This window comes from Sprattus sprattus (genome assembly GCF_963457725.1).
Source record: "Sprattus sprattus genome assembly, chromosome: 21".
NCBI lineage: Eukaryota > Metazoa > Chordata > Actinopteri > Clupeiformes > Clupeidae > Sprattus > Sprattus sprattus.
The window spans coordinates 17,521,903-17,549,191 of record NC_137919.1 but is presented as its reverse complement, the minus strand read 5'-3'; the positions used below and the strand labels follow the sequence as shown (position 1 = coordinate 17,549,191).

The 27,289-nt window shown below is 40.9% G+C and overlaps 1 protein-coding gene and 1 pseudogene across 2 annotated transcripts; one reads left to right on the top strand and one right to left on the bottom strand.

Moving 5' to 3' along the window:
• Nucleotides 1–1,739: 1,739 nt before the first annotated feature.
• LOC308382141 (L-asparaginase 1-like) lies at nucleotides 1,740–6,825 on the bottom strand (the record flags this gene model as incomplete). Its single annotated transcript, XM_080859829.1, has 10 exons — nucleotides 1,740–1,748; nucleotides 1,810–1,917; nucleotides 2,390–2,569; nucleotides 3,069–3,181; nucleotides 3,383–3,509; nucleotides 3,839–3,934; nucleotides 4,385–4,510; nucleotides 4,609–4,735; nucleotides 5,157–5,295; nucleotides 6,723–6,825. The coding sequence occupies 10 exons, from the start codon at nucleotides 6,823–6,825 to the stop codon at nucleotides 1,740–1,742; spliced, it is 1,128 nt and encodes a 375-aa protein (XP_080715955.1).
• Nucleotides 6,826–12,802: 5,977 nt separating this feature from the next.
• Nucleotides 12,803–17,527, top strand: LOC308382140 (asparagine synthetase [glutamine-hydrolyzing]-like; annotated as a pseudogene). Its single transcript has 7 exons — nucleotides 12,803–13,048; nucleotides 14,015–14,055; nucleotides 14,677–14,783; nucleotides 14,883–14,983; nucleotides 15,670–15,748; nucleotides 15,857–16,038; nucleotides 17,416–17,527. The product of its transcript is annotated as an asparagine synthetase [glutamine-hydrolyzing]-like (transcript).
• The last annotated feature ends 9,762 nt before the right edge of the window (nucleotides 17,528–27,289 follow it).

Genomic DNA, 27,289 nt, shown 5'->3' with positions numbered 1-27,289 from the left:
TTTTTACCATAGCAACTGTGTCTAGGTTGAAGATACTAATTAAAAGTTATTTGAAGCATTCATTGTGCTATCTGCAAAATCTATATTATTTCAATGATCAATTGTACATTTGCATTGACTTTAAAACTCTCCAAAAAATGCCAATATCCTCAACAGATGACTGTTTTAGGGAAGGAGCTGTGGCACACGCAGTAGCAACCCTGCACCATGAATGGGTCTGATGGGGATACAGGTAAGAGTTCAGGTTCGAGTCCGACTTGCGGTCATTTCTCCAGCTAGCATCCTGTCTTGCACTATGCTGTCCTGTCTGACCAAATGCAAAAAAATAAAAAATGAGGCTAATAAATGAAATAACAAAATTGCTGAATTTAAGCAAATTGTCCTAGATATTGAGAAAATAATTCTTATGGTATCTAGGCAAATGTACTTGTTTTTAGTATAGCTTTACTGATTTCAAGATAAATTGTCTAACATACAGCCTTATTCCGAGATAATAGTGTTATTATTTGCTGAATATAGGAGAAAATGTTCTACGTTTCGAGAAAAGAATTCTTAATTTTTTGAGTTTTCAGGCAAATGCACTTGTTTTTAGAGAAGCTGAACTTATTTCAAGATAAATTGCCTAGCATATAGCCTCAATTCAAGATGATGTTGCTATCATTTGCTGAATACAGACACATTTTTCTACATTTCGAAAAAAAAATTCTTACATTTTTTAGTTTTAGGCAAATGCACTTGTTTTTAGAGAAGCTGAACTTATTTCAAGATAACTTGCCTAGCATAAAGCCTCAATTCGCAATTCTAAATTTCGAGGAAATAATTCTTATTTTTTTTTTAATTTAGGCATTTACTTGTTTTAGGTGTAGTTGTACTGATTTCCAGAGAAATGGCCTTATATACCTCATTTCAAGAGTATGGTGCTAACATTTGCCAAATTTCAGCACAATTTCCTACACTTTGAGAAAATAATTCTTACTTATTTTGACAAACTTACTTGTTTTAGTCTGGCCACACTAGTTTTAAGATATATTTGGGTTCCTTGAGGCTAGCAATTTAACTTGTTTTTTGAAACTCTTAGTAAGTCAAATCTTCCTGTTCTGTTGGCAGATAATTAAGCTTACTATAATTAAATTTGCACCATTTTATTACTTTTTTTTCTTTTTTTTTTTAAGCTGATTTTTTTGCAGTGTGGGCAGCAACGGAGAAAAGGACGAAGGGTTCTTAAAGCCAAGCTTGACAGTTCAGTAAAAGTATCCACCATAGGGACAGGAAGCCAGGCGGTTGTTGGTTTCTAGTTGGTGGTGTGGCAGTTAGCATACCTAGCTATATCCTAGCTCTTAAACCCTACACCCTCCCAGCAGGTCAGGAGGTAACGATGGCAACAACTGAGGGAATCGAAGGGCCTGAAAAGTGAGGCCATGGTTGTTGTGTCTGTTGGTCAGGTAATTATCTGGTTTGTTTTTGGGGAATGTGTAATTTCCCTGAACTATACAGCCAACGTAGCTGATGTAGCAAGGATGAAAATTTGCTGCTCTCCTCTCCTCATCGCTCTAGTCTAGGAGCACTCTAGTAGTGCTCCAGTTATATACATTTACATACATACATTTAGTCATTTAGCAGATGCTTTTATCCAAAGCGACGTACGTAGTTGTGTTTTGGATGAATGGCTTTAGAGAAGGGATTTTTTTCGGTTGTATACTGTTAAGTCTAGCTCACCCTTGCTGGTTTCTCCAAGATCGCTACCCTACCTTTAATAGTTCGTATAGAACACAATAGAACATTCCAACAAGGAGGACAAAAGCCACCAACCTCCTTCCTTGTCTTTTGGTCGGAGAAAGTTCTCAGGGTCCAGACCATTTTGGCCAGGGCCGCTTCAGGGGTGATGTCATACCCAGACACAACTGCCTTCCACAGTTTCTGAGACATGGGGAAAGAGAGGGAAGGAAAGGCGTCAGTATAGGGAGGGGACACAGACTTCACCTGCACTCTGCAGTGGGATCTCTGCCAGACAAAGTCAGGTAATCTGATGTGCCCACGGCTGCTCTTGAAGAGAGAAGAGTGAAGGTGAGGGACAGAGACACTGTACACTCTGCAGTGTGATCTACATTTACATTTGGTCATTTAGAAGACACTTTTATCCAAAGCGACGTACAAGGGTGAGAACAATCAAGCTACAAGCAATAGAGATCTAGTGTAACAATAACTTCTATTTTACATAAGAATAGAGAAAAAGTGGAGGAATGGAACTGCAGTAAAAGCCAGGTAATCTGAAGTGCTCACTGCTGCTCTTGGAAGATGAGATGAAGAGTGAAGGTGAGGGACAGAGAGAGAAGCTAGGGTTAGGGTTAGGGGAGCAGCTTATGAGCTGCATGTGCACTGGGAAGCTCACCGCGGACACATCATAGATGGGCAGCACAGTGCCCTTGTAGACCTGGGTACAGTTCAGAATGACCACACCAGTCGCATCGGCTTTTATCAGGGCATCGATCAGATGGGGCTGATCCGGTGCATTGCCTGCCCCAAAGGTCTCAAGGATGAGACCTTCTGCCCTATCCAGAATAGAAGTGATCTGGAACAGAGGAAAGAGTTACCGAGACCTCACCTGGAATAAAGGTAACAGTTAATGATAGTTTACCTGCAACACGGGTTAGGCTAGTTATTTTTTAAGTATTTACAAAAATTTAGCTTAAGATATATTACCTTCTGCAACTTAGTCCTGAGTGGATTTGCAGCCTTTTTTGTTTTGTGTGGCATGATTTGAGCTCTTTGAGCTTTATGATGCATAAATACATTTGTAATATATTCTCAGACTCATCTACTTTTACATCGGCACGGGAATAAAAACATCCAAATTTCACTCTGGACAGAATTGTTTTCTTTTGAATGTAAGCATACTTATGATTTATTTTATGTGCTTGAAACCTTCATGGTGAGAGTGAAATGATTGAACTTTTTGACCAAATTGGTGGTTAATTTCCTCGAAACAAGAGGTGGTTCATGGCTCAACATACCCCACTCTCCCCCTACAAGTTCATGTCACTTCATATGCAGAATCCAGGTAAACTTACATACTCAGCGTTTATCCCTGGGAAGACCTTCAGCAACCTTACATCAGGGCATTTTCCAGATGGGGAGGCTTTGACTCTGAGGTCTTGGGGCTTGCAAGGATTACATTCTCGCACTTCAGGACAGAGAAGTGAGAGATGACATTATTTATAACAGTGTTATTTAGTTATTCCTGAAAATAATACAACGATAGCTACACAGTGAATCAATGTTAAATCAATCTGAAACTCACTCGCTCTGCTTTTTTGAAGTAAAACGTGCAGATTACACTCAGGGTTAATCTTTATTGGCCGTACACTGCCTCACAGAAACTTACCCTTGATCAGAGTGTCCAGCCTGGCCAGGGGTTCAGCGTTGGGGCAGTCGTACACACTGTAGGAGTCACAGTCGTACTTGCACACCCTGTTGCCCTGATACAGCTTGGTGTCATCATAGATCATTACCTGTCCAGGCATTCAGAAACAAAGGGGTCAGGGTAGCAGCATGGAGCAGTTGCCAGAACGGCATTTCATACACATGACATGAAAAGGGAACATGACTGCGATTAGATCTAGAATTTGAATCAAAGGCAGGACACGGCTCTTTTATTCCAGTAAGACACTGCGGTAAGTTTTTCAGCAGCATGTGAATGGCAAAAATTAAACAAAACTCAAGTGAAGAGTGTCAGAAAACAGGAGGGAGTGATGAGAGAGAAAGGGGAGGGAGACATGGCAGTGATGCGTCTTAGGTAGGAGGTAGAAGGAAAAGTGCTGTTGGAGCGCCCTCTGCTGACCTGTTGCAGATATTTGTTTGTTGAGTAGCAGCTGGCCATCAGTACAGCTCCGATGAAGTTGTCTTCCGCATTGCTGCGTGGGTGAAATAACGGCCTCTGCATGGACAGACCGACAAACAAACAAACAGGATGTAGGTGGGAAGAGCAATGATACATAAGGAACACCAGCAACAGCAACATTTAATTATATCCTGTAATATTCTATAGGTGTAAACTATAAACTCAGAAGACCTTAAATGGCCAGCTAAACGCTTTCATGGGTCTTGTAGCCGAGGCAGATGCACTGATGCTAGAAGGTTGTGGGGTCAGTTCCTAGTGGAGATAAACTGAAGACTCTAAAAATGATATGCACTCGCACTGTGCCTAGAGCTCAGCGCTGTGGGTGATGGTCCTCTGATAGACTGGTGTCCTGTCTAAGGGGTATACTTGTATATCACACTCCTCATACCACAGCAATAGGGAGACGCTCTGGCTCTGTGGGCCATCCCAGCTCAGGTAGTGCTTGTTCATTACAGTGTTGTACCAGAGTGGGTATGGCGGTCTCACCTGGGAACCTGTCAGGATGACCGGCTTCCTCAGGTCCCATAGGATGAAGGACAGAGCAGAGGATGTGTAGGCCATTGTATCTGTCCCATGGAGGATGACAAAGCCATCATAGTCATGCTTTGCCTCCTGGAGTACAGAGAGAGAGAGAGAGATATTTAAGAAGGCAGAAATATACCTCCCGAGTCCCCTCAATTCTTTTTTTTCAGAGAAGTAACCATAGTTACCCGAATTTTGTCTGCTATTCCAAACCATTCTTTGGGGGTCATACTGGAGGAGTCAATGGGCGGAATCACACTGTGTATGTGGTACAGAACCCTGAAGTCTTTGTTGTAGTCATTCACAGCCTTTTGGCTTGTGGAAGAAAAGAGAGCAGCATTTAGACAGAAATCTCGTTAGCATGCATGACAGTTCCACGTGAATGTAGCTACTTTACATTTACATTACGATATATTAATTATTTATACAATTGACATAGTGAACACCATTATTCAGAGCTAATAACAGAATACCCTTTTTCAGAGCTACTAACAGAATACCCTTTTTCAGAGCTACTAACAGAATACCCTTTTTCAGAGCTACTAACAAACAGTTTTACAGCCATCCTTTTAAAAAGCTATGTATTGACATCAGCGTTCAGGTTTGAAAACATAAAAATGTGTAGTTTTATTATGTTTAGCTCTTTATCCATCACAGCTGGCCAATGTAACCGAGTAGAGTACCGTAACAATGTCTTGGATTGGTACCACCCCCACCAGCATGTTGTTGCACTTACTGCAGCAGCATCCAGCCTTCTTTGACCTTTAGCCGTTTTCGAGCCTCCTCCTCAGTCTCGTTGGGTCTCTTCTCATACAGCACCAAATGGTGGAACAGCCAGTTTGTCAGGAACTTCTCCTTCACCGGCACTAGATTTCCTGAAATACATAGACCCTCATCTTCATCACTGGCATTACCCTCATCTTCATCACTGGCATCACCCTCATCTTCATCTTCATCACTGGCACACTGTGTATTACCCATTCACACCACTACATTCAGATCTTCACTGCTTACATATCGAGAACAAATCTAAATCTACCCTGGGGGCTCATTGTGCATGCTGGTTTTCAATATGAATAACTGAGCACTCAGTTATTTAACAAACAAACAATACAAATCCTGAAAAAAACTGAGAATAAAAAAATCTTAAGTGAAGTCAAATGAAGCAGTATAAGCAGCTCAATCAATCAACAAGTAATTGTGGGCGTAGCTGCCATTAAACATATTAAAACTCAATGGGGCCCCAGGGCAAGGGTTGCGGAAAACTGAATTAAGTGATATAAAAACAATATTGCCATGGTTACATGGTGATTGGAATTTTGGCCAAAACCATACGTGGGATGGTTGGATGAAATACAATGACGTCTATGTGAATGCTTGGAATAACACATTTGATAGGGCCACTTCAATGGACCAACAATTCTATTTCAGAATGTACTTCAGAACCACGTGTTGGTTTTGCTGCACATTACCAATCAATATGTGATATCAAAGGCAGCCATCATTCATACGGCTGCAACATCATTGATAATCAATATGTGATATCAAAGGCAGCCATCATTCATACGGCTGCAACATCATTGATAATCAATATGTGAAATCAAAGGCAGCCATCATTCATACGGCTGCAACATCATTGATAATCAATATGTGATATCAAAGGCAGCCATCATTCATACGGCTGCAACATCATTGATAATCAATACGTGATATCAAAGGCAGCCATCATTCATACTGCTGCAACATCATTGATAATCAATATGTGATATCAAAGGCAGCCATCATTCATATGGCTGCAACATCATTGATAATCAATATGTGATATCAAAGGCAGCCATCATTCATACGGCTGCAACATCATTGATAATCAATACGTGATATGAAAGGCAGCCATCATTCATACGGCTGCAACATCATTGATAATCAATATGTGATATGAAAGGCAGCCATCATTCATACGGCTGCAATGTCATTGATAATCAATATGTGATATGAAAGGCAGCCATCATTCATACGGCTGCAACATCATTGATAATCAATATGTGATATCAAAGGCAGCCATCGTTCATACGGCTGCAACATCATTGATAATCAATATGTGATATCAAAGGCAGCCATCGTTCATACAGCTGCAACATCATTGATAATCAATATGTGATATCAAAGGCAGCCATCATTCATACGGCTGCAACATCATTGTCGAAATGTCTTTGCATAAATCTCCACAGTGGAGTAAATCACTTTATGAATTCATTTCCTCCCCATTTAAGGGAAATCACAAAAATATATTTCAGCAACCTACCTTTGTCATTCTCTATCATTGCAATGGTGCCGCCCGTGTAGATCACAAGCACCTTTCTTGTTGTTATCGGTTCCATGTCGATTTGTGACTGGTGAGTACACATGGTTGGTCTATTCCTCTCTGTGTGCAGTGTCTCCTGAAACGCTTTTAATCAGTTGACGTGTGTATTAGGCCAATCTGTTTGTAAAATGAAACACGGATACAGGCTATGAATAAACAAGTCCCAAGTTAAATAAGGTTTTGATGGCATCTGAATAGCTGTGTAACTTTAACATATGGTAACTATTCAGCTAGCTCATTGAATTTAGCTAACAAAACATTTTTAAAGATGACTAGCAATTCATTTGTTACATATTTAGAACAAAAGCAACTTCTGCAACAAACTCCGGTGCATGTTCTACCAGTCTGTTTTTGCCAGTGTCCTTTCTTATGCTGTAGTGTGCTGGGGAGGCAGCATAAAGAAGAGGGATGCAGGGCGATTGGACAGGCTTGTGAGAAAGGCAGGAGCTGCCTGAACTGGAGAGAAGGACCCTGAGTAGGCTGCTGACCATCTTGGACAATGCTCACCACCCACTACACATAACTCTCAACGGACAGAGGAGCATATTCCGTGCAGACCCCTGTCACTGTCATGATCATCAGACAGGCTAAGTAAGCTTGTCCCGAGTGCCATTCAGCTTTAAAACGCCACGCAGAAGGGGAGGGGGTGGGAGATTGACTTCTCTGCATGAGTCTACCTCAGTCTGCCCTCCCCTGCTCATCTCATCTCATCTCAGCCCCATGCACAGACTTTACCACTTATATATTCTGCACACACTCCTCTTTTTCCTCCTCTCTCCCCTGTCACTGCCGCTATGCACGATATGTTAAGAGGTTGACAGACATTGGATCTCATTCTCAAACGCAGTTAAGAACATGTTAAAATGTTCCCGGGACAATTCTGGCTTTCATGAAAGTCTTCTCATCTGGTATTCCTTCTTAACTTTGAACAGAATGTAAGAACACTAAACAGTCATACATCGCCAGATTGGAGTGCGCCCATGTTCTTAAGGGCTGCATTTGTGAGAAATCGTTGGTGATTGCGTTCACATCAACTCTATGACATCCTCGGATTTAAATTATTATGATAATAATAAATACGAGAATATTTGTATCATAAACAATTACATTTCACATGTATAGTCATGATTCTACGAGGCATTGTGATGTCCTAACATAAATAAAAACACTACACGAACACTGCAAATGGCATGAATAAATAAATAAGCACTAAATTCAAGCATGTGGATATAGCCAAGGTGGAATAGAATGGAGAAGACGTTAATTTACATGCAACTCATTTTCCCTTGAAGAGCCGTCATTTACGTTTGAACTTTTGACATTATTTGTCTGTGAGTAGATATTTTGTGTATGTACATTTAATGCTGTTTATAGAATTTAAAAGTGACATCGAATTTCTGTTTGTAAATGCTCTCGTGGTGCTACCTTTATGCCACATTAAATGTATGTGTCTCTTTATTTCTGTCTGTTCCAGATAGTTTTACAAAATCAAACGTCCTTTTTTTTCCTATATTAGTTTTACACCGTTTTCATAAAGGAGGTGATGAAATAGAACAATCTGTAAACTGTAAACTGTAAACTAAATAATGCCGTCACAAACACATGCATGATTTAAATAGAACAATCTTGTGGAAAAAACTCGCAGCACTACAGGTTAGAAAAGTAATTATAAAAGAAGAACCTAGTTACCTTCCCAGAGAACCCTACGACCTCGTGCAAGTTCTGAACTTGTTTTTTGATTCATTGCTGATGCTCCTTTTATAGTTTTGTGCGAGGCCTGATCTAGAAGAGGTCAGGGGTTGTTTTGTAATCACTTACCAAAAAGGTTGGAGCATTGTCAGTAAGTCAGAAGTCAATGATCTTGTTAGGAAATAACCCTAAACACTTACTAAGTTGTCTTAGAATAAGGACACCACAAGCCAGAGCAAACAACTGTTTTACGCCCTTGATCCTAGGCAGAGAATTCCTTCTAGTTTCCTTCTGATACATAGATTGATCATTAACATTGGTTTCACAACAGTGGTTTCACAGCATAGATTAAGAAGTTCTGCACCTGCAGATATATAACTTATTTTGTACTAGACAATGCTAGTCTCGGTATCAGTGTCTAATCAGGTGGTTTCACAGGCTTTAGTTTCTGTGGAAAAATACTGCTCCCCTAAAATCAGAACACAATACACAGAGCAGTCCAAACCATTCCCTTTAGTCTACATCTTCATGATAATATATAGTAATTTCTTTCACAGAGCTACAGTTTTCTGAGAAACTGTGAGTTTGGGGAAAAAGAGCATGATTGTGGTCAAGTTCAAGTTCAAGTCTTTCATTGTGAAATAAAGAGTCACGGTTACAGTAAAAGATCAAACACTCCACCCATCTGAACATTTGCTTTCAAACAGCCATAACACATTCAATAAAGCTGGTAACATTAATTTCATTTATTGTTGCCTTATTAATAGATACAGACTATGTAGTCCTGCATCGGAGATGAGAATAATCAATAGACTACATCACCAATAACTGTCTGTATCTATACAACAAACTCTTGCGATTTGTGATATCTCCCTTGATAGCCATTACTGGTCTGTCAGAAAAGGCACTATAAATCCCACAAATTCATGGAGAAAGAGACCATATGACACAGATCACTGTAGCTGCAGATTATATTACTATAAAAAGCTCTTCTGGCTCTCCGTCCATCTTCCTCTCCATGTGTTCTTGAGTGAAGGTAAACTCAAACAGCTGTTCAATTATGATCCGCAGATTGTAATGATAATAATACCTATATCATTTTCCATATATTTAGGGTGCTATTGCAAGTGAGTAGAGTGTAGAGCATGGGTTGGCAACAGGCAGGCCACCAGCATTTTTTTTTGGCCCGTCAGATTATACCGATTTTTATTCTAATCGTTTGCTTTTTGCTCTTGTCAACAGGCTCAAAAATTAGGCAAGCTGATGCTAAGCAGAAATGTGAGGTCTGTGTAAGAAAAAAGGAAGTTTCTGCTATCTGTCTAAGGCAGTTACTTTTGTGGTTGATGAAGCAATCTGTCTTTATTCCAGTATAGTGCCTAATCTTTATTCCAGTATAGTGCGTAATCTTTATTCCAGTAAAGTGCACAATCTTCATTCAAATAAAGTGCAGTAACGAAGCACATCGAACGTACCCAGGGTTCAGCAGGGCAGATCTGAACAACAAGCATCTCCAACTCTAGCCATACTGTTTAAGACACCTCCTAGGCATTTTAATGTAAATGAGCTATGCTTCAAACGCAAACAGGTCTGGCAACCTTTTGCTGTTCTGTATGATAATCATCATCAGTCGTCTTTAACTGAACTTCAGGCCAACGGAAGTGTTGCAACAGATATTAACTACAGGCATTAACTACACACATCTTCCCACTGTTTTAACCACTAGTGCACCCAACAGACATGGTTTGCACACACACGCACACACACACACACACCACTGAGATCAATTGGATCTACCTCATTGAAACTGCTAATGTTTATATTGGCAGGAGGGGAACTGAAAGATGTTCTGGGCCAGACCACCTGGACAAGGTGGTTAGGTTTACATCCTTTTGAGACATTATTTATTACAAAGTGAATTCTTTGATTTATAATTATGAAGAAATGCTATGTTTGTGTCTCGGGGTCTGTCTTGTCATTGTGTATTGTTTAGTGTTTGTGTCTACCCCCCTGTGTGTAAAAATGGTGCTGGCCGCCAGGTGTATGCTGTATATGTTCATTGTTCTGTGTAGTTCAGTTAGTAAACTCTTGTTGTCAGGTATGTGCATTCATGTGGACCAGCCGTGGATACTGTAAGGCAAGTCCATCTCTTTTTCCTGATTTCAGTCTAAATCTCCACCTGGAAAACCAGTACAATGCCCCAACATGACTTAACATCAGCCAAGCTCTTCTAGCTGTGAGATCAGGGTTGAACCCATGGTTATCCAATGTTGCGAGCAATAAAAGAGACGGTTGAGCATGCACACCTTCTGAAGACGTTTTTCTCTACCAGTAGTGTCCTAGAAAAGCCAACACTCTTAAGTTATTAATGGGGCTTTTGAGTAGTAAGCATATGACCTGCTGCTTCTCTCCTCCTACTCTGGTGCAGACCCAATTAGAGGGCGGCTCGACACTCTTCAGCCTGAACTACTTCGGGGAGTAAGTGTTCCTGACCCAGACCTCTAGCTCTATCTGGAGAACTGCATCCCTGCGCTAGGGGCAGTGGTGGAGGAAGTTCTGAAGTTTAGTACTTAAGTAAAAGTACAAGTACCCAGGAAAATAATAGTTAAAGTAAAAGTACTACATCAACAATCCTACTTAAGTAAAAAGTAAAAAGTACTTACTTTTAAATTTACTTAAAAAGTAAAACTACTCACGCAATGGGTTGTCTGTCAATGTCTAGGCTGTGCCATTTTGATAAAGAAATAGCTACTGGTAATAAATGCCTCTACAGATGTCACTACTAGTAGTTATTATAAGCAACAACATTTGTTAATTGGAAAGGTTGGTGTACTTATTGGCCCTACTGTCTGTAATACTGTTCACACTCTATCTTACAATTCTGCAGATGACAAGTTATCTACCTGGGATTATTTGCAAAGTTAATATCATTAAGCCAAACCAATAAAGACACAATGTTATATCTTTTAATCTTTTATTCAATTGTAAACGTGTAAAAAATGGAAATATGAAACATGAAAAGCAAATGGAGTTGTTAAACTTGTCAATGCAGAGTTGTATGCTCTATTGATTGCAGAAAATGAAAAAAACATATTGAGCAACCCAAGACTAGGCATTAAGTTTGCATGCCAGGCACGTAAGCTTGACAATGCCAAACTACCAGCTTTATCTTACCACTACCTTAAATAAATAATCAAGGTACAATCGTGTTCTTTTGATGCTATTGCTGTATGTCAACATGTATTTTGCTAGATAACAGTACAAAATCATGTCAGTATCCGCATACGATATCCAAAAGTCATAGACATTTACAATAGGCTAGCAACTCCTTTTTTGAGGTAGACAGGAAACGCACTGAAACCTCCACGGGTCATTCTTGGGTCCTCTGAACTTGAAAATGTCTGGTTAATAAGCCAAGGGTGGCTCATATCAGAGGGCTCAGTCGAGGCTACGTCTGGATCCATGTTGAATGATTAGATCGTTTGTCAGGCTGTCTGTGGAATCTTTAGACAAATGACAAGTCTACCGCTTGCGCTGCTGTCATTGGAGCTGATAGAGACACCTGATTGGTTTAAACTTCCAACAGCAAAGTTTCCATGTTTTTGTGTAGGCAACATTTTGGTGAAACTGTGTTAATAAAATGTAACGAGTAACAACATATATTGTAGAAATGTAGCGGAGTAAAAGTATAGATAATAGCTCCAAAATTTTACGGCGTAAAAGTAAAAAGTATGCACTTTTATTTTTACTTAAGTAAAGTACAGATACGCACAAATGTACTTAAGTACAGTAACAAGGTAGAAATACTTCGTCACATTCCACCACTGGCTAGGGGACACCTTCTGTATTTCCCAGTCCTACTGTGCTGAGCAGTCCCGCACACACCGACACCTGTCTGAGTGAGTGAGAACTGCCTCTCATGTCCCTCTGTGAACTTCAGTTCTCCCTTAGCTTAGGAAATTGAGTCATTGTGAACACAAAGACTGCTGTTAACTTTGAATGTGCTTCAGAGATTCTAGCATTCTTTTGTTGTGGTATTTGACATCCCGAATTATGGGTGATTTTGTTTTGTTCCGTTTTTACGAATGTCCAAGATGACGCCCTTGGTGGTCGACTTTGGACCTGGCCCAGATGTAGCAGCTGTCGTGGGGGCAAAACTTTGATTAATCATTTAATTAATAACTACAACCAAAGTTACCTTATTAATAGTGAGTAAAGGTTGAAGGTCTGCATAGCAACTAATGTATACAATCAAAGCATTTATTCACAAAATTATCAGAAATAAAACACACAGTATGTAATCTGAACTATCTTAACCCTCCACAGTTTACAAGATGTGCGGCATATGGCGCTATTTGGCAGCGATGAATGCCTTTCGGTCCAGTGCACCAGTGCCATGAAGATAGCGCACCGCGGGCCGGACGCGTTCCGCTTCGAGAATGTCAACGGCTACACCAACTGCTGCTTCGGCTTCCACCGGCTGGCTATCGTGGACCAGCTGTACGGCATGCAGCCGCTGCGGATCAACAAGATCTGTTCTTGTGGCTCTGCTACAACGGCGAAATCTACAACCAGTGGCGGTGCGTCAATACAGGGCGCTGGGGCACCGCCCCTCCTACAATTTTGGGATGAAAAAAAAAATGAAATGTCAAAAAACCTTATAAATCAAATAATTCAAAAAAAAATACTGTTTTAACATGTTAAATGTGTGCAGGTGAACGTAAGCCCCTGTCAACAACCACTTAAATGTGACCAAATATAATATATTGCCATTCGTTATCACTGAGAGAAGCCGCTCCTCCCAGGGTGGGCGCCGGCCAAGTGCAAGTCTATGGGAGCCAGAAAAATGGGCAGAAACATTTGAGCAAGGACAGCATCTCATTGGCGGATGACAGTTCGATCTTTGGGTGCATTTCATTGCGCCCACAGCCAATGACAGGGTTTCTTATATCATCGCGACTGGACTGGTCGATTTCAAAAACCTTTTGTCATTCCCTCGTGTAACATGGTTAAATATGCTTCCCTGAATATCCCTCTCTTCATGGGTTAATTTTCTAGCACATTCAATAAGCATATTATTGGTTCCCGAGTTTGTTTGGAAAAAATGTTTTGAAGTGGGCGTGATGACTTCTTTATCTCTGGGTTCTTCTTTACTAGTGATGGGAATTTCGATTCACTTAGAAGATTCACAATCCTTTGAGTGAATCACTAAAAAGATCCGGATCTTTGGAGTCCTTTGAATCTGAATCAGTAGAAATGTTGTCGCTGAATGAGCCCAGCAGCCCACTCCCTAGTGCCTAATGCGCACGCTCACAGCAAACCACTGTAATGCAGTTTTGAGGATATCCAGGGGAAATACGCAAGCACACAAACACACACACACACACACACACACACACACACACACACACACACACACACACACACACACACACTAAGCCTAGATACATTGTAAACATTTTAACATGATAGGCTTGGCTGGTTAGGCAACTTATCAGAATTAAATATGTAATTTCAACACATCATCACTATCCACTCCTCCATAGGTACGATACACACATCATCACCACCATCCACTCCTCCATAGGTACGATACACACATCATCATCACCATCCACTCCTCCATAGGTACGATACACACATCATTATCACCACCATCCACTCCTCCATAGGTACGATACACACATCATCACCACCATCCACTCCACCATAGGTACGATACACACATCATCACCACCATCCACTCCTCCATAGGTACGATACACACATCATCATCACCACCATCCACTCCTCCATAGGTACGATACACACATCATCAGCATCACCATCCACTCCTCCATCAGTACGATACACACATCACCATCCACTCCACCATAGGTACGATACACACATCACCACCAACCATTCCTCCATTGGTACGATACACACATCATCAGCATCACCATCCACTCCTCTGAAGGTCCGATACACACGTAACCATCTGCACCTCCAAAGGAAAGTTACATCAGAGAGGGGTCCTCTGATCACCTGACTTTATGACCCCCTGGCCAAAGAATCAGAAATCATCTGATAAGATTCACTGTGTTTCCTGCCTTATTTCTTTATTGGCTAGCTTTCACTGACAGCCCCGACCATTTCAGATCTAGAGCGCTTAAAGATTAAAGACGAATGCCTCATCTGCTGTGTGTGTGTGTGTGTGTGTGCGCAGGCATGTACCTGGTGTCCAAGTTCATCCGTGAGAAGACAGACAGTGTGGTCATCTTTTCCGGGGAGGGGGCAGATGAATTCACTCAGGCGTACATATACTTCCACAAGGTACAAAGGAGACTCACATAAACGCTGCCAGACACTTATACATACATCTACAAGTTTTTTGGTGTAATGTTTGTGTGTGTGTGTGTGTGTGTTCTCCAGGCTCCCTCTCCTAAAGCAGCAGCTGAAGAAAGTGTTCGTCTGATGAAGGAGCTCTACTTGTTTGATGTGCTGAGGGCAGACTGCACCACTGCTGCTCATGGGTAAGAGGAACACACAGACACTCACTCATACTCACGCATACATATACACACACACTCACTTATACTCACGCATACATACACACACACACACACACACTCACTCATACACACATACACTGTCACATGCTGGCTCTTTGCATGCAACATGAACGGGAGTTCGACACAAAAAGTTGTACAAAAACAATGACATTTATTAAAGTATAATTAAAAAGTCAGTGTTATTTTCTGAAATAAAAGTGTGGTGCTAGCGGGTGTCTCAGTAGTGTACACATGTCCAACAAACAAACATAAACGACAAGTCGAGGAGAGGGAGCCTCCTGCACTCTGCACCAAAGCCTTCTTATGGTGCAGCTCATTAAATTCTCATTCCTCACACCTGCGCAGACTCTGCTACTCAGCTGTGGACAAAAGAGAGCACTGATAGCAGGGGGCGGGGCAGACCAGGCTGGGTCGTGACAACACACACACACACACACTCACTCATACTCACGCATACATACACACATACAATGTACAGCACAGCCACCTACTCACAGAAGACCCACACACTTAATGCTCAGAATGGTGTACACACACAACACACACCATGAATTCACTCATGCACACCTTTCTGTGTAATGAATAAAATAATGGCATGTATCGACCCCGTTCTCATTCCTTCTCTCCCCACTGTGGTAATCTCATAGGCTGGAGCTCACAGTGCCTTTCCTGGACCACAGATTCACTGCCTACTACCTGTCCTTACCTGATATGAGAGTTCGCAAGGTGAGTTTTACCTGTCTTAACCTTTAGAGATTACAAGTGTTTTCTTTGAGTGAGTGTGTGTGTGTGTGTGTATGTGTTTTATCAATGTGTGGGTGTCTGTGTCCCAAGGATGGTGTGGAGAAGTTTCTGCTGCGTAGTGCCTTTGCGGGTGAAAACCTCATCCCAGACGATATTCTGTGGAGACGCAAGGAGGCCTTCAGCGACGGCATCACATCTGTGAAGAAGTCCTGGTACACCGGCCTTCAGGAGCACATTGGGCCCTATTTAGACGATCAGAAACGCAACCATAGGTGTGGTTTGGGCGTAATATGCAATAAACCAATCAGAGCGTCATCTCAAATTCCCTTTAAGAGCGAGGAGCGACTATTCCATAGCGGCTTGTTATTATAATGGCGGAATTACCTGGAGGAAGACCGGAAAAGTTCACAGCCGAGGATACCGACGTGAGATTTACACCAATTTTTTGGCAAGCCATATATAATTACAAGGAAATTAAAGTATTTACCACATGAGGAAATCATTGTGATATCCATATCCACAATATTTAAAAAATAGGCATACATGTAGCGTACACATTGACCCAAATGATTCAGGTTAATTGAAGCTGCGTGACATTTTATTTATTGTATGGCTTTGTAAAAAGCCGGGAGATAAATATATATGGGGATGCGAGAAACCCTCCAAAAGTTAGCAAAGTCAAGCAAGCATGGGAAGATATTGCCGTGATTGTTTTTGCTACGGAACACCTGAAAACGGCAACACAATGCCAAAACGCTATAATGACATCTGGAGACGTGGGAAATCCAAGCTGGCAGGTAACACCCGTTCTCGTGGCGTCACGGGAGGTGGATCTGCCTCGACCCAGGACCTGACGGCAGTAGAGGACATCGCCACGTCTACCCTCACGCCTGAGAGCGTGCAGGGATTTGGGGGCATAGAAATCGGCACCCAACCCAGTGCACCAGCTGACCAAACCCAAGGTACATAAATAAAGTCCACATACACAGAGATGAGTTTACAAGATTTATAATAATACTGGCATGAAATAAATGCAACAAAGCCATACAATAAATCACAAACTTTGTGTAAATCTCTCATGTAGACGACAGAAGTAAAGTGTAGCCTATAGGTCCTATACTGTGCGGCCAAGCACGCACTTTTAAAATAGCGTCTGAATACGCGCCACAGACTCCACACAATGCGCCTCTGACATTAGACTAGCTTTTTTCTGGTCTACGGCGCACTGTCGTTTTGAAACTGCAAGATACCACAAGGGAAGACTTGCGGCTGAGAAACGCCTTCTCTTTTCCGCCCCACCCATGTCGGCGCAAGTTCATTTCGACGCGCGCCTCTGGAGGGAAAATCCTGCTGTGCGCCGGGTGCAAGATAGGAATGATACATGAGTCGGTGACGATGTCAATTGCGCTGGGTGCCTTGAGTCTGCTCACACGTCCTCATGTGTGAGTCCTGATAAACCAGGAGCACATTGAGTCAGAGGTGAAACAATCTCTCCCTTTCCGTCCACCTCTCTCTCTCTCTCTCTCTCTCTCTCTCTCTCTCTCTCTCTCTTTCTCTTTGTCTCTCTCTCTCTCTCTCTCTCTCTCTCTCTTTGTCTCTCTCACACACACACACAGGTGAATGACTTAGATCTAGAGATGGCTTCAAAGAAATTCCCCTTCAACCCCCCCCTACACCCACTACTGGATGCCCCGCTGGATCAAAGCCACTGACCCCTCTGCCAGAACCCTGTCCATCTACAAACCCGACAAGGACCAGTAGAACCCCTACGCCAGAACCCAGTCCATCTACAAACCCAACAAGGACCAGTAGAACCCCTACACCAGAACCCTGTCCATCTACAAACCCAACAAGGACCTGAAGGAAAGTTCCACTAGAACCCTGTCCATCTACAATTTGGACTTTAGAACCCCTCTCCCAGAACCCTTTCCATCTGCAAACTCTGTCCATCTACAATTTGGACTTTGGAGACTAAACAAGAAGTGTAGATAACCCTCTTTATTTAGTGTGGGATTTATCATTTTTTTATGTTAAGTGTGGTGCAAAGAATTTTGTTTTGTTGGACTAAAGACTTTTATTTTGTATATACGTGACCAGGATGTTTTGAGGTGAAAGGGTTGCCCGCGGAAAAGGTCACTGGAAGTTCAATTCATTGTATAAGGTTTAAGGATGCTGCTGTACTGAGGAGATGTTAAGCTCTTACGGTGTTAAAAGTGGACTAAGGTGTTTCATAAAGTTAAATAAAAGCAAAGTTTCTTTTAGCATCAGTCGTCGAGCCATTATTTAGTAGAGACAGCTACAAGGAGTGGTAGAGTCCACTAGAACACCCTTCTTCTACTCACACACCCTGTGCTGTGTTCCCGACCCCCTTCCTCTGAATCCCTTTATCTTGTGATTCTTGACCTGAGATCACTGTTACTTGCACTATTGTAAATATTTTATGCGCTATTAAAAACAAGATGCGGTAAGGCATCACTCCCTTCAAAACGCATGGTAAATTAAGGAATTAATAATAGAAAGTACATTTGGCCATTGAGATCTGTAGAAAAAATGCTCTACATAGGGATGTTGTGGTATCCACTGAAATGTAAATCATTTTTCTGTAGCTCTCAGTGATGTCTAGCGTAATTTTTACCAATGTAAACGTCTCTATAAACCAAAACCAGTTTTGAAAGGTTGTGAGAAGTGGTTTACAACAATGAGGTTTCGTTCCATGTTATGAAAGCTAGAGAGACAAGCAGACTTTTTGCCCCCTACTAGAGGACCCACAGTTTTGCTGCTTATGGCCCTGGTGTCTCCTGCATCATTGCCACCAGCCATATAGGTTGCAGTGTCCTGAACCTTCTGGAGGTCTTTTGTGCCGATCTGTGCCCCTGTTCCTGTCAGGACTGCTGGGGGAAGAGGACACACATGAAACAGCAGACAGACGTAGGGCACAGCCAGAAAGGGACTCACTATTAAAGGAAGAGTAAAATAAACAAAAAGAGGAAGTACAAAAAACTGAAGTGGTCCAGAGAACAAACAAGCAGGTAAGGCAAACAGGGGAAAACACAAACAGGTAGAAACTTTGACACAGAAGCGGTCAGAACAGACTAAGACTACATGAACTGAATGAGCACACGAAACAAGAAGATCTGAGAGAAGCAGAGGCAGAGCAGGCAGTGGGCCTGATGGTGACTCTCTAGGCCTGGGTGGAGCAGTGTCCTGGAACAGACCAACTAAGTAAGCCTCGCTGGCCTCCTGAAGTGCCATGACCACAGAGCTCTGGAAGCACAGATCAGTCTTGAAGTCCTGAGCGCTGGAAAGGCAGCTTGTGAATCAGCAGATCGGTGGACTTGTGGTAGCAACGCATCTATCTCAGAGCTACAATACCCGTCTTGAAGTCTTCTTCATTATGTCATGACAGTTAGTGATAACAGCCCCCTCACTTGCCTCAATTGTATATAGGTTACAGTTTACACACCCAATTATCTACTTCTGTCATACAGCAACAAGAATCTGATCGTTCTCTCTCCTGTTTCATTTCATCCCTCACCCTCTTTGTATTATTCATAATTGATCCTGTTGGTCTACCTCTTAAAATATCTCTCTCTGTCTCTCACACTCACACGCACACGCACACACACACACGTAAACACACACACACAGTCCCCAGTTTGCATATTTTATTATGTAAATGAATGTAACTTGCCGAGTGCCCATGTTGTTGCTGTATCTATCTCAAATAGTCCCACAAGGTATGGGTACTTATAGAAACAGTGATATGATAATTTGGCTAATTTCAGTACAAACATGGCATTTAAAATATCTTCTGAATATTGGGGAAGCATGTTGCTCAGGGTTATGAGACTATAGCTTTCCCACTGAATACTGAGGTTTCTTTGGGCTCTTTAACCCTCCTATTATGTTCAAATTGTACTCACATCTATTATCCGTGGGGTCAATGTGACCCCAGCAATGTAAACCTCCCAAAAAAATATTATAATATATTTTTTTTTACCCAAATTTATGTGTCAGGTACTTATGTGTAGGTTTGTTTGTTGACTACCAAAATAGCCCTTAAAAATAAAATAATACCCCCACCCACCTCCCTTGTACATCCAAAATGCATGTTACGCGACTGTGGAGAAATATGCAGATCACCATAAAATCACACTGATTGACCTTAAATTGGAAAGTGATATCCTTCTGGTGTATTTTTGGCTTCATAATATTTCTAAGTACATATCGTTGGCTTCCTGATGAAACCTGCTATGTGCATTTATACCTTTTTTCAGGAAAGCCAAAAAACTGATTTAATAGAGAGTCAATGGAGGCAATCTTAGGCAATGGAGAAATTTGACTTGTGCCCTCAATATTGTATTTCATTTAGAGATGTGTGCTGGATTTAATCAACAAATGCAACTTTTATCAAAATGTTGCATTTTGGGACAGAGTTAGGGGAGATAGCAGGTTTTTATTCTGTATATATACATATATTTTGTGGATATAGCAGGTTTTTTAAGGGCTTGTAAAATGCCAGATCTCATCATAACTTCAGTATGACCCAATCAGATCACTTTTTATAACTCTTTATAACATGACAGGCTTCAATGCGACAACTTTGGTTAAATGTTGGTTACACCTTTGACCCAATTGGGATATAGCAGTTTTCATCACAGCATATATCAGAAGAAAGGATTAAGCATTTTTCTTTATTGTGTCGTTGCTACCCCACAAAATTAAGATTGACATTGCAGGTTTTATCAGGATATGCCCCATCCGATTTTGGTCCAGTCTGATGTTTAATCTCATTTTGGCCAAAATGGTGGATAGCAGGTTTCATCAGGAAGCCGACGATATTGTTGTTATCTATAACATTTGGAATAAAAAACTATTTCTGTTATCAAGGATAGTAACAATGTCATGAAAAAAGTTGAGATTTCTTATATATTTTATACAATACACAGCCTGGGGTCAAATTGACCCCAAACAACACCTAATTGACCCCAAACATAATAGGAGGTTAAACATCAACAACAGATAACAGGATCACAAATGTCTAAAAATATGACAGTTGAATCATCAGAGAATCATTCAGAAGCAGAGTCAGCAATGTTTACAATCTACACATTTGTAGTAGGTGGTATAATAATACTAGGATCCTTTATCTGTACAGGAAGCTGTTAGGAATGTATCAGACAGCACTACCGTTTTCTTCTGTTAAATGGTCAATGGCCTGCACTGCCACCATCTGCCCCTGATGTACAGACACCACTGGTAGTCTCACTGTCTTGCTCTTCCTGGTGACGTGCACTGCCACCATCTGCCCCTGATGTAGAGACACCACTGGTAGTGTTCCTCTCTTCCTCTTCCTGGTCACGTGCACTGCCACTATCTGCCTCTCCCTGCTGTGCTGAGGGGTCAGACTTTCGCTTTCCTGGGATCAAACTAGTCATGAAACTCGAGACAGCACTGGTTACTGTTTTTCGTGCAATAGAATCCAATCTGGAAGTGAAGAAAACAAAAACAACATTTCAACATTTGTTGCTTTACAATCATGTGCTTTTTAATAACTTTTATTGCGATTGTCTGAGTGGTGTGCGTTTGTAGGTGTGTGTTTGTGTTTTAGTTTTAATTGAGAGTGAGAGCATGTTATTACAGTGCATGAAATGCCCTGTATTGTTATTCCTAGGCTTCTTCTTCTTCTTCTTCTTCTCCTTCTTCTTCTTCTTCTTATTCTTGTTACCTTTTTCTGCGATTAATTCAGCCCGAACCACTTAACGTAGAAACTTCATTCAAACTTTGTCGCGTAGGTCTTGTAAACGACACTTATGCTATGTATTTTTCACTTTTCTAAACTTTATACTTTTTAAGATATTAAAGAAAAACGAATATAAATTTCTCCCATTGACTTACATTGGGCCATTATGACATCATAATAGGGTCTTTAAACTGGCTTGCACCTGTGCTTTACTCTGCCGTGCTAAGGCAAAAGACCGTAACTTCAAGTTTGGTCAAAAATGAGTTTTTGACGTATTTGTAAAATATCAGCAGTAATTAAACAAATGTACTGATATTAAAAGTACTACTTACATGCCATTATCAAATTAAAGCCAGTGACATCAGTATTTTGGTTGATTTCACGATGTATAGGCTACCGACAGTTAGCATACCAAGCTAGGTAGCATTACCATTAAAATTGCATGGCAGATATGCTAAGCTATCGGGCTATTCCCCCACCCAGTGCCTGTGGCTAGTCCGAAAAAGGTGCATCTAAATCGGGTAACTTCGCTTGGCGAGCGGGGGCATGTGGAGGGGGAAAATGGGCCTCATTCTCTATCGTTCTCTCTCTCTCTCTCTCTCTCTCTCACACACACACACACACACACACCCCAATGGACTGACATAGATGTTTTATGTGTTTCATGTGACAATTCAAGTTCATTGTTTTATGTGCTTAATGTGATAATTCAATGGTGTGTGTGTGTGTGTGTGTGTGTGTGTGTGTGTGTGTGATAATAATTGTATTGGTAATTGTGATAAATGAAATAGTATTACTACTGATTAATTAATAGGGTCATTATTCCATTGTTATCATACCACTGAGCTTTAACATAGAAGTTACTGCCTTCTGCCTTAGTATGCTTCACTGACACCTGTGCCAAATCCAAAGAACCTCTTCTCTCTCTGTCCCTCTCAATTTAACTGTAACTAGGAACATTAAGACACCATCCATTCTCTATTTTTTTTTCTCTCCATCTTTCTCTCTGTCAACTTTCTCTCACACTCAATCTCTCTTCTTCACTCCATTTTTATCTCCTTTTTTCAATATTTTCACTCTCTCTTTATCTCTTCATCCAGAGCCACTCTTGTTCACTCTTCTTTCCTTCTTCCACTCTTCTTTCCTTTCTTATTTTCTTCTTCCATTTTTCTTTCCTTCTTCCACTCTTCTTGCCTTTCTTTTTTCCTTCATCCACTCTTCTTTCCTTCTTCCACTTTTCTTTCCTTTCTTCACTCTTCTTTCCTTCTTACACTCTTCTTTCCTTTCTTCTTTCCTTCTTTCACTCTTCTTTCTTTCCTTATTTCCTTCTTCCACTCTTCTTTCCTTCCTTCACTCTTCTTTCCTTTCTTCTTTCATTATTTCACTCTTCTTTCTTTTCTTCTTTCCTTCTTCCACTCTTCTTTCCTTTCTTCACTCTTCTTTCTTTTCTTCTTTCCTTCTTTCACTCTTCTTTCCTTTCTTCTTTCCCTCTTCCACTCTTCTCTCCTTTCTTCACTCTTCTTTCCTTTTGTCTTTCCTTCTTCCACTCTTCTTGCCTTTCTTTTTTCCTTCATCCACTCTTCTTTCCTTCTTCCACTTTTCTTTCCTTTCTTCACTCTTCTTTCCTTCTTACACTCTTCTTTCCTTTCTTCTTTCCTTCTTTCACTCTTCTTTCTTTTCTTCTTCCTTTCTTAACCTTTGCATTTCATGCACTGGTATTTCCTTCAGGAAATGCATTTTCTAGTTTATTTATTTATTTGTAATGCATAACATGTAACATTCTCTAACAGTCCATATGGCAGGGCAAATATAATTTCTATATTTGCTCTACAGGATATAACATTATATGTGATGTGTGGAGAGTGATGATTTGAAAGTGGATATGTCTGCTTGTACAATTTTGGCGAATCAGCCAATTCACAAAATTTGCAAATCAGCCAATTAAAACAAATATTATTATCACTGTGATAATCTCCAGCCTCACAGGCAGGATTGAGCTGCTCTATTTCACCTTCAGGAATAAGTTGCTCACACTGAACTTGACCTGCCAAATGTGTTTTTTAGTTCTATGTTCTCATGTTAATCCTGGAAATGTGTGTTCCTGTTTACTTCATTTTAGGCATGCCTAGGCCCTGTTTGGCTTCCTGTGTTTCGACCTTGGCCTGTTTTTTGTCGCTGTTGTTCATGGTTCTTAGTCCTGCCCTCAGCAATTGTTTTACTGTATACCCCATAGGTCTATCTTGTGACTTGGATTTGGATAATATTCCAGATTCAGATAAACATTCATCTAGCACCCCTAGACGTCAGTCTCTCAACACTAAGTGGACTGCCAGAAGTCCCTACAAAGCTATCTATGGACACGAGACTGCATTTCTGTGTCACAGTAATTAATGTTGTTAGTACATATAATCTGTTACATATGAGGCACTTAGGAGATAAATCAGTAAATTAGAATGGCATGGGTTGCTTGGGGTGATAGAAGCTAATATCAGGGTTGACTAAGGGCCTGATTTACTAACAGGATTGCGCCCATTTCTGGCGTAAAATAGCGGTCGTAAACATATAACGGTATTTACTAATGGAGCGCAGCGCATATTAACGCTTTGTGGGTGTTGACGGGGAGGACACAAAAAGGTGGGTGGAAACATGCGCAAATATTTGGGAGGAGCGAAGATAAGTGCGCCTAATGATGTATTGCGGGGTATTTACTAAACTGCCTGGCAAGCGCACATCTCCGCGCGCGCTAATTCTCCGCCTCATAAAAGCACGTCTTAACCAGGAAGCGCATTTTCATTGAGTCTGAAAACGTTGATATGGCAGCAGTGATAAGAGAAAGGCGAAGAAAGAAGACAGAGACAGCGCACAGAAATATTTTTTTCAACTCGTATAACACATTTTCAGTTAAATTAACCACAAATCATTAGACGGTACAGGTTAACCAGCCACGCAATACTTCAATTACTGATCCAGATCAGAGACGATATCTAACCCTCCAACCGGAGATCACATTCCATTCAATCAGTTGGTAAACATTGCAAATATTGGCACCGGATCATTTCAAACAGTTATAGTATCAGCAGTTGATATATCTCAGCCTTCACAAATATTCACACAGGTACTCGAAGCATTGCTATGGCGCACTGGTCAATAAATTTCCCCACTGCCACAGCTGAAATTATAGACATCAAACAGGACTTTTTTTGAAATCGCAAACTTTCCGAACGTAATATGAACCATTGATTGCACCCACGTCCATATATATTGTAGTGAACCCATGTCCCTGGTAGAAATGATTAATCTCGCCATGTACACATCTATATTGTTATAATAGACAGTTTATGCATTAATGCCACCAATAGCATATTCTTTATAATCGTGTTCTTTTAAACATCTTGCTGTAGGTGATGGCGGGCAGAACAGCAATATAGCAGCGCACACATTGAATCAGGTTCAGTGATTGAGCGAACGTGAACCAATATCTATCTCCACTTCGCGGAAGCTTCATTTTCTCTTCCTAAATAAATACCACGGAAAATGCGGAAAAACACCTGCGTTAATGTGCGAACGCAGTTTAAGCAGCGGTCGCAATGTTAGTAAATCAGGCCCTATATAGGGCGGAGTAAACACAGTTTGCCCAGCGCAGATCTAGTTTGATAAATACCAAGTCAAATGCGCAAAAACACTGTGCGTTAATTTGCGAATGCAGATTAAGCAGCGCTCGCATATTAGTAAATCAGGCCCTAAGTCTTGTTACAGAGGCAGCTGTGCTATAGCCCTAGAGTAATATTAAAGGTTATGTTTACATTGAGAATATCAACTTTAAAACGTTGTAACCCTCCACTGTTCTGTTTCTTTGGTGAGACACTGGCTGTGACTACTGGAGGAAATTAAGGCGAGACACGGCAGGCAAAAACATCGTTTTTTTCAGCAGGGGTCAATTTTGAGATTTTGAGCTAGTTCACTCCCTAAACATGTAATCTTTCATACTAGCATAAAGAAAATATCCTTATTATACATTAATGTGTATATTTATTCACATTTTGTCTGTTCGCGGCGTCATCATTCTCCTATGGTTTCCTGGAAAGTTAGCATTCTAACGTAACGTGCAGTATATCGGCGTTCTGATACCTGACATGTTTGGTATGGTTGAAAAGCTATGTTTCTTCCACACAAAGCTATGTACTCCAAATAAGGTAATTTCCTTTCCAGCAGTAACCAATGATGTTAGCAAAAATGGGGCTTTAAAACTAAAGACGCAATTTCATTGGTTTGCGGTGGTTTCTGATAACGTGATTCGTTCAGACGCATCACGTGGTATGGCTTGATACTTCCTGGAATCTTTAAATGCGATTTTCTCAAAATGAGTTTTTTGTCATACTCCAAGGAAAAAATCTCCACTTCAGTTCAACCTATATATACCAAACTTTCCAGTCTTGTACCCAACTATATTATGAAGACATTTACAGAGGGATTTGTAAATATATTATTCCTAGCCTGAATTATATAAAATTATATCCCCAAAAACATGGCGAAAATCGATTGTTTAAGGCTATTGACAGTCTTTTCTGATTTACAGGAAAACAAAAGTAGATATCCATAAATCCCTCTGTCATTTTTTTCCCATCTAATATGCCAACAAAAGGGAAAAGTAATTTTTGACCTGGCTTTAACCCATGATCAGATTTTTTCTTTTAAACATTATGCAAATTAGCGCATATTTAATGAGATAATGCCTAATTTGCATATTCAAACATCAAAATACTAAAAACTTGTTATACATTTTTTTCTAATCTAAACATGAGTAATCAACTGAGAAAGTTTCATGGTGATACCTATTATTTAAGATTTTTACCCTATTCACCTGTAGTGTCTCGCCCTAACTGTCCTGCTGTTTGATGCACATATAGTATCTGTCTTGCTATTCGATGCATCTAGAGGTGTCTGTCTTGCTGTTTGATACACATATAGTTTCTGTCTTGCTGTTGGATGCACATACGTATAGTTCCTGTCTTGTCGATATGAAATGTCCACAGGGATTGAGTCTGGGTTAATGGGTTGTACACCGATCACTCTAAACAATCTATTATCATCCATTTCTGTTCACTGTTCCATATTCCATTATGACAAAATGTTTTGCTCACTCCAGTTTCTCAAGCTTATAGTTTGGATCCTCCAATAGAGCAGACAGACTCTTCACTTATCAGGCTAGGTCTGAAGCACAAGCGCAGAATGCAGGTTGAGATGCAGACAAGTTTATTAATTGCGATGTTACTCTCAAAACAGAACAGGTGATATTGTACACAATATAATTCCCACGAGAAAAACACGGTAATGGGCTGGTCTGAACACTGATATATAATCCCACGAGAAAGAAACGCAATAGTCCTTGTAAATCCCACGAGAAAGAAACGGAAGGGTAAATGTCTGTAGAACTGTGGGTCTCACAGTGTAGAGCTGGAAGTGTTCACCCCACAGTAGCTACTCCTGTTCACGTTCACAAGCTCTAAATGCTGGACATAAACTATGACACGCTATTATACACAACGGTAATGGAATCCACAAACAGAAAGGAATGTTCACGTCAGCGACGTTACAAACAAATACAAAGTCATTCAATAACACGGCTCGCTTAGCCCAAGCCAGTAGAGTTCTCACGTAACACAAAGGAGATAATTACGAGGCTTACTCACGCAGGTCCTAGAGAAAAGATCTGAGCGATCACGAATCCGTACTCCCGGAAACTCATGACGGAGTAACGGTGGAGGGACACTCCGTGTTTA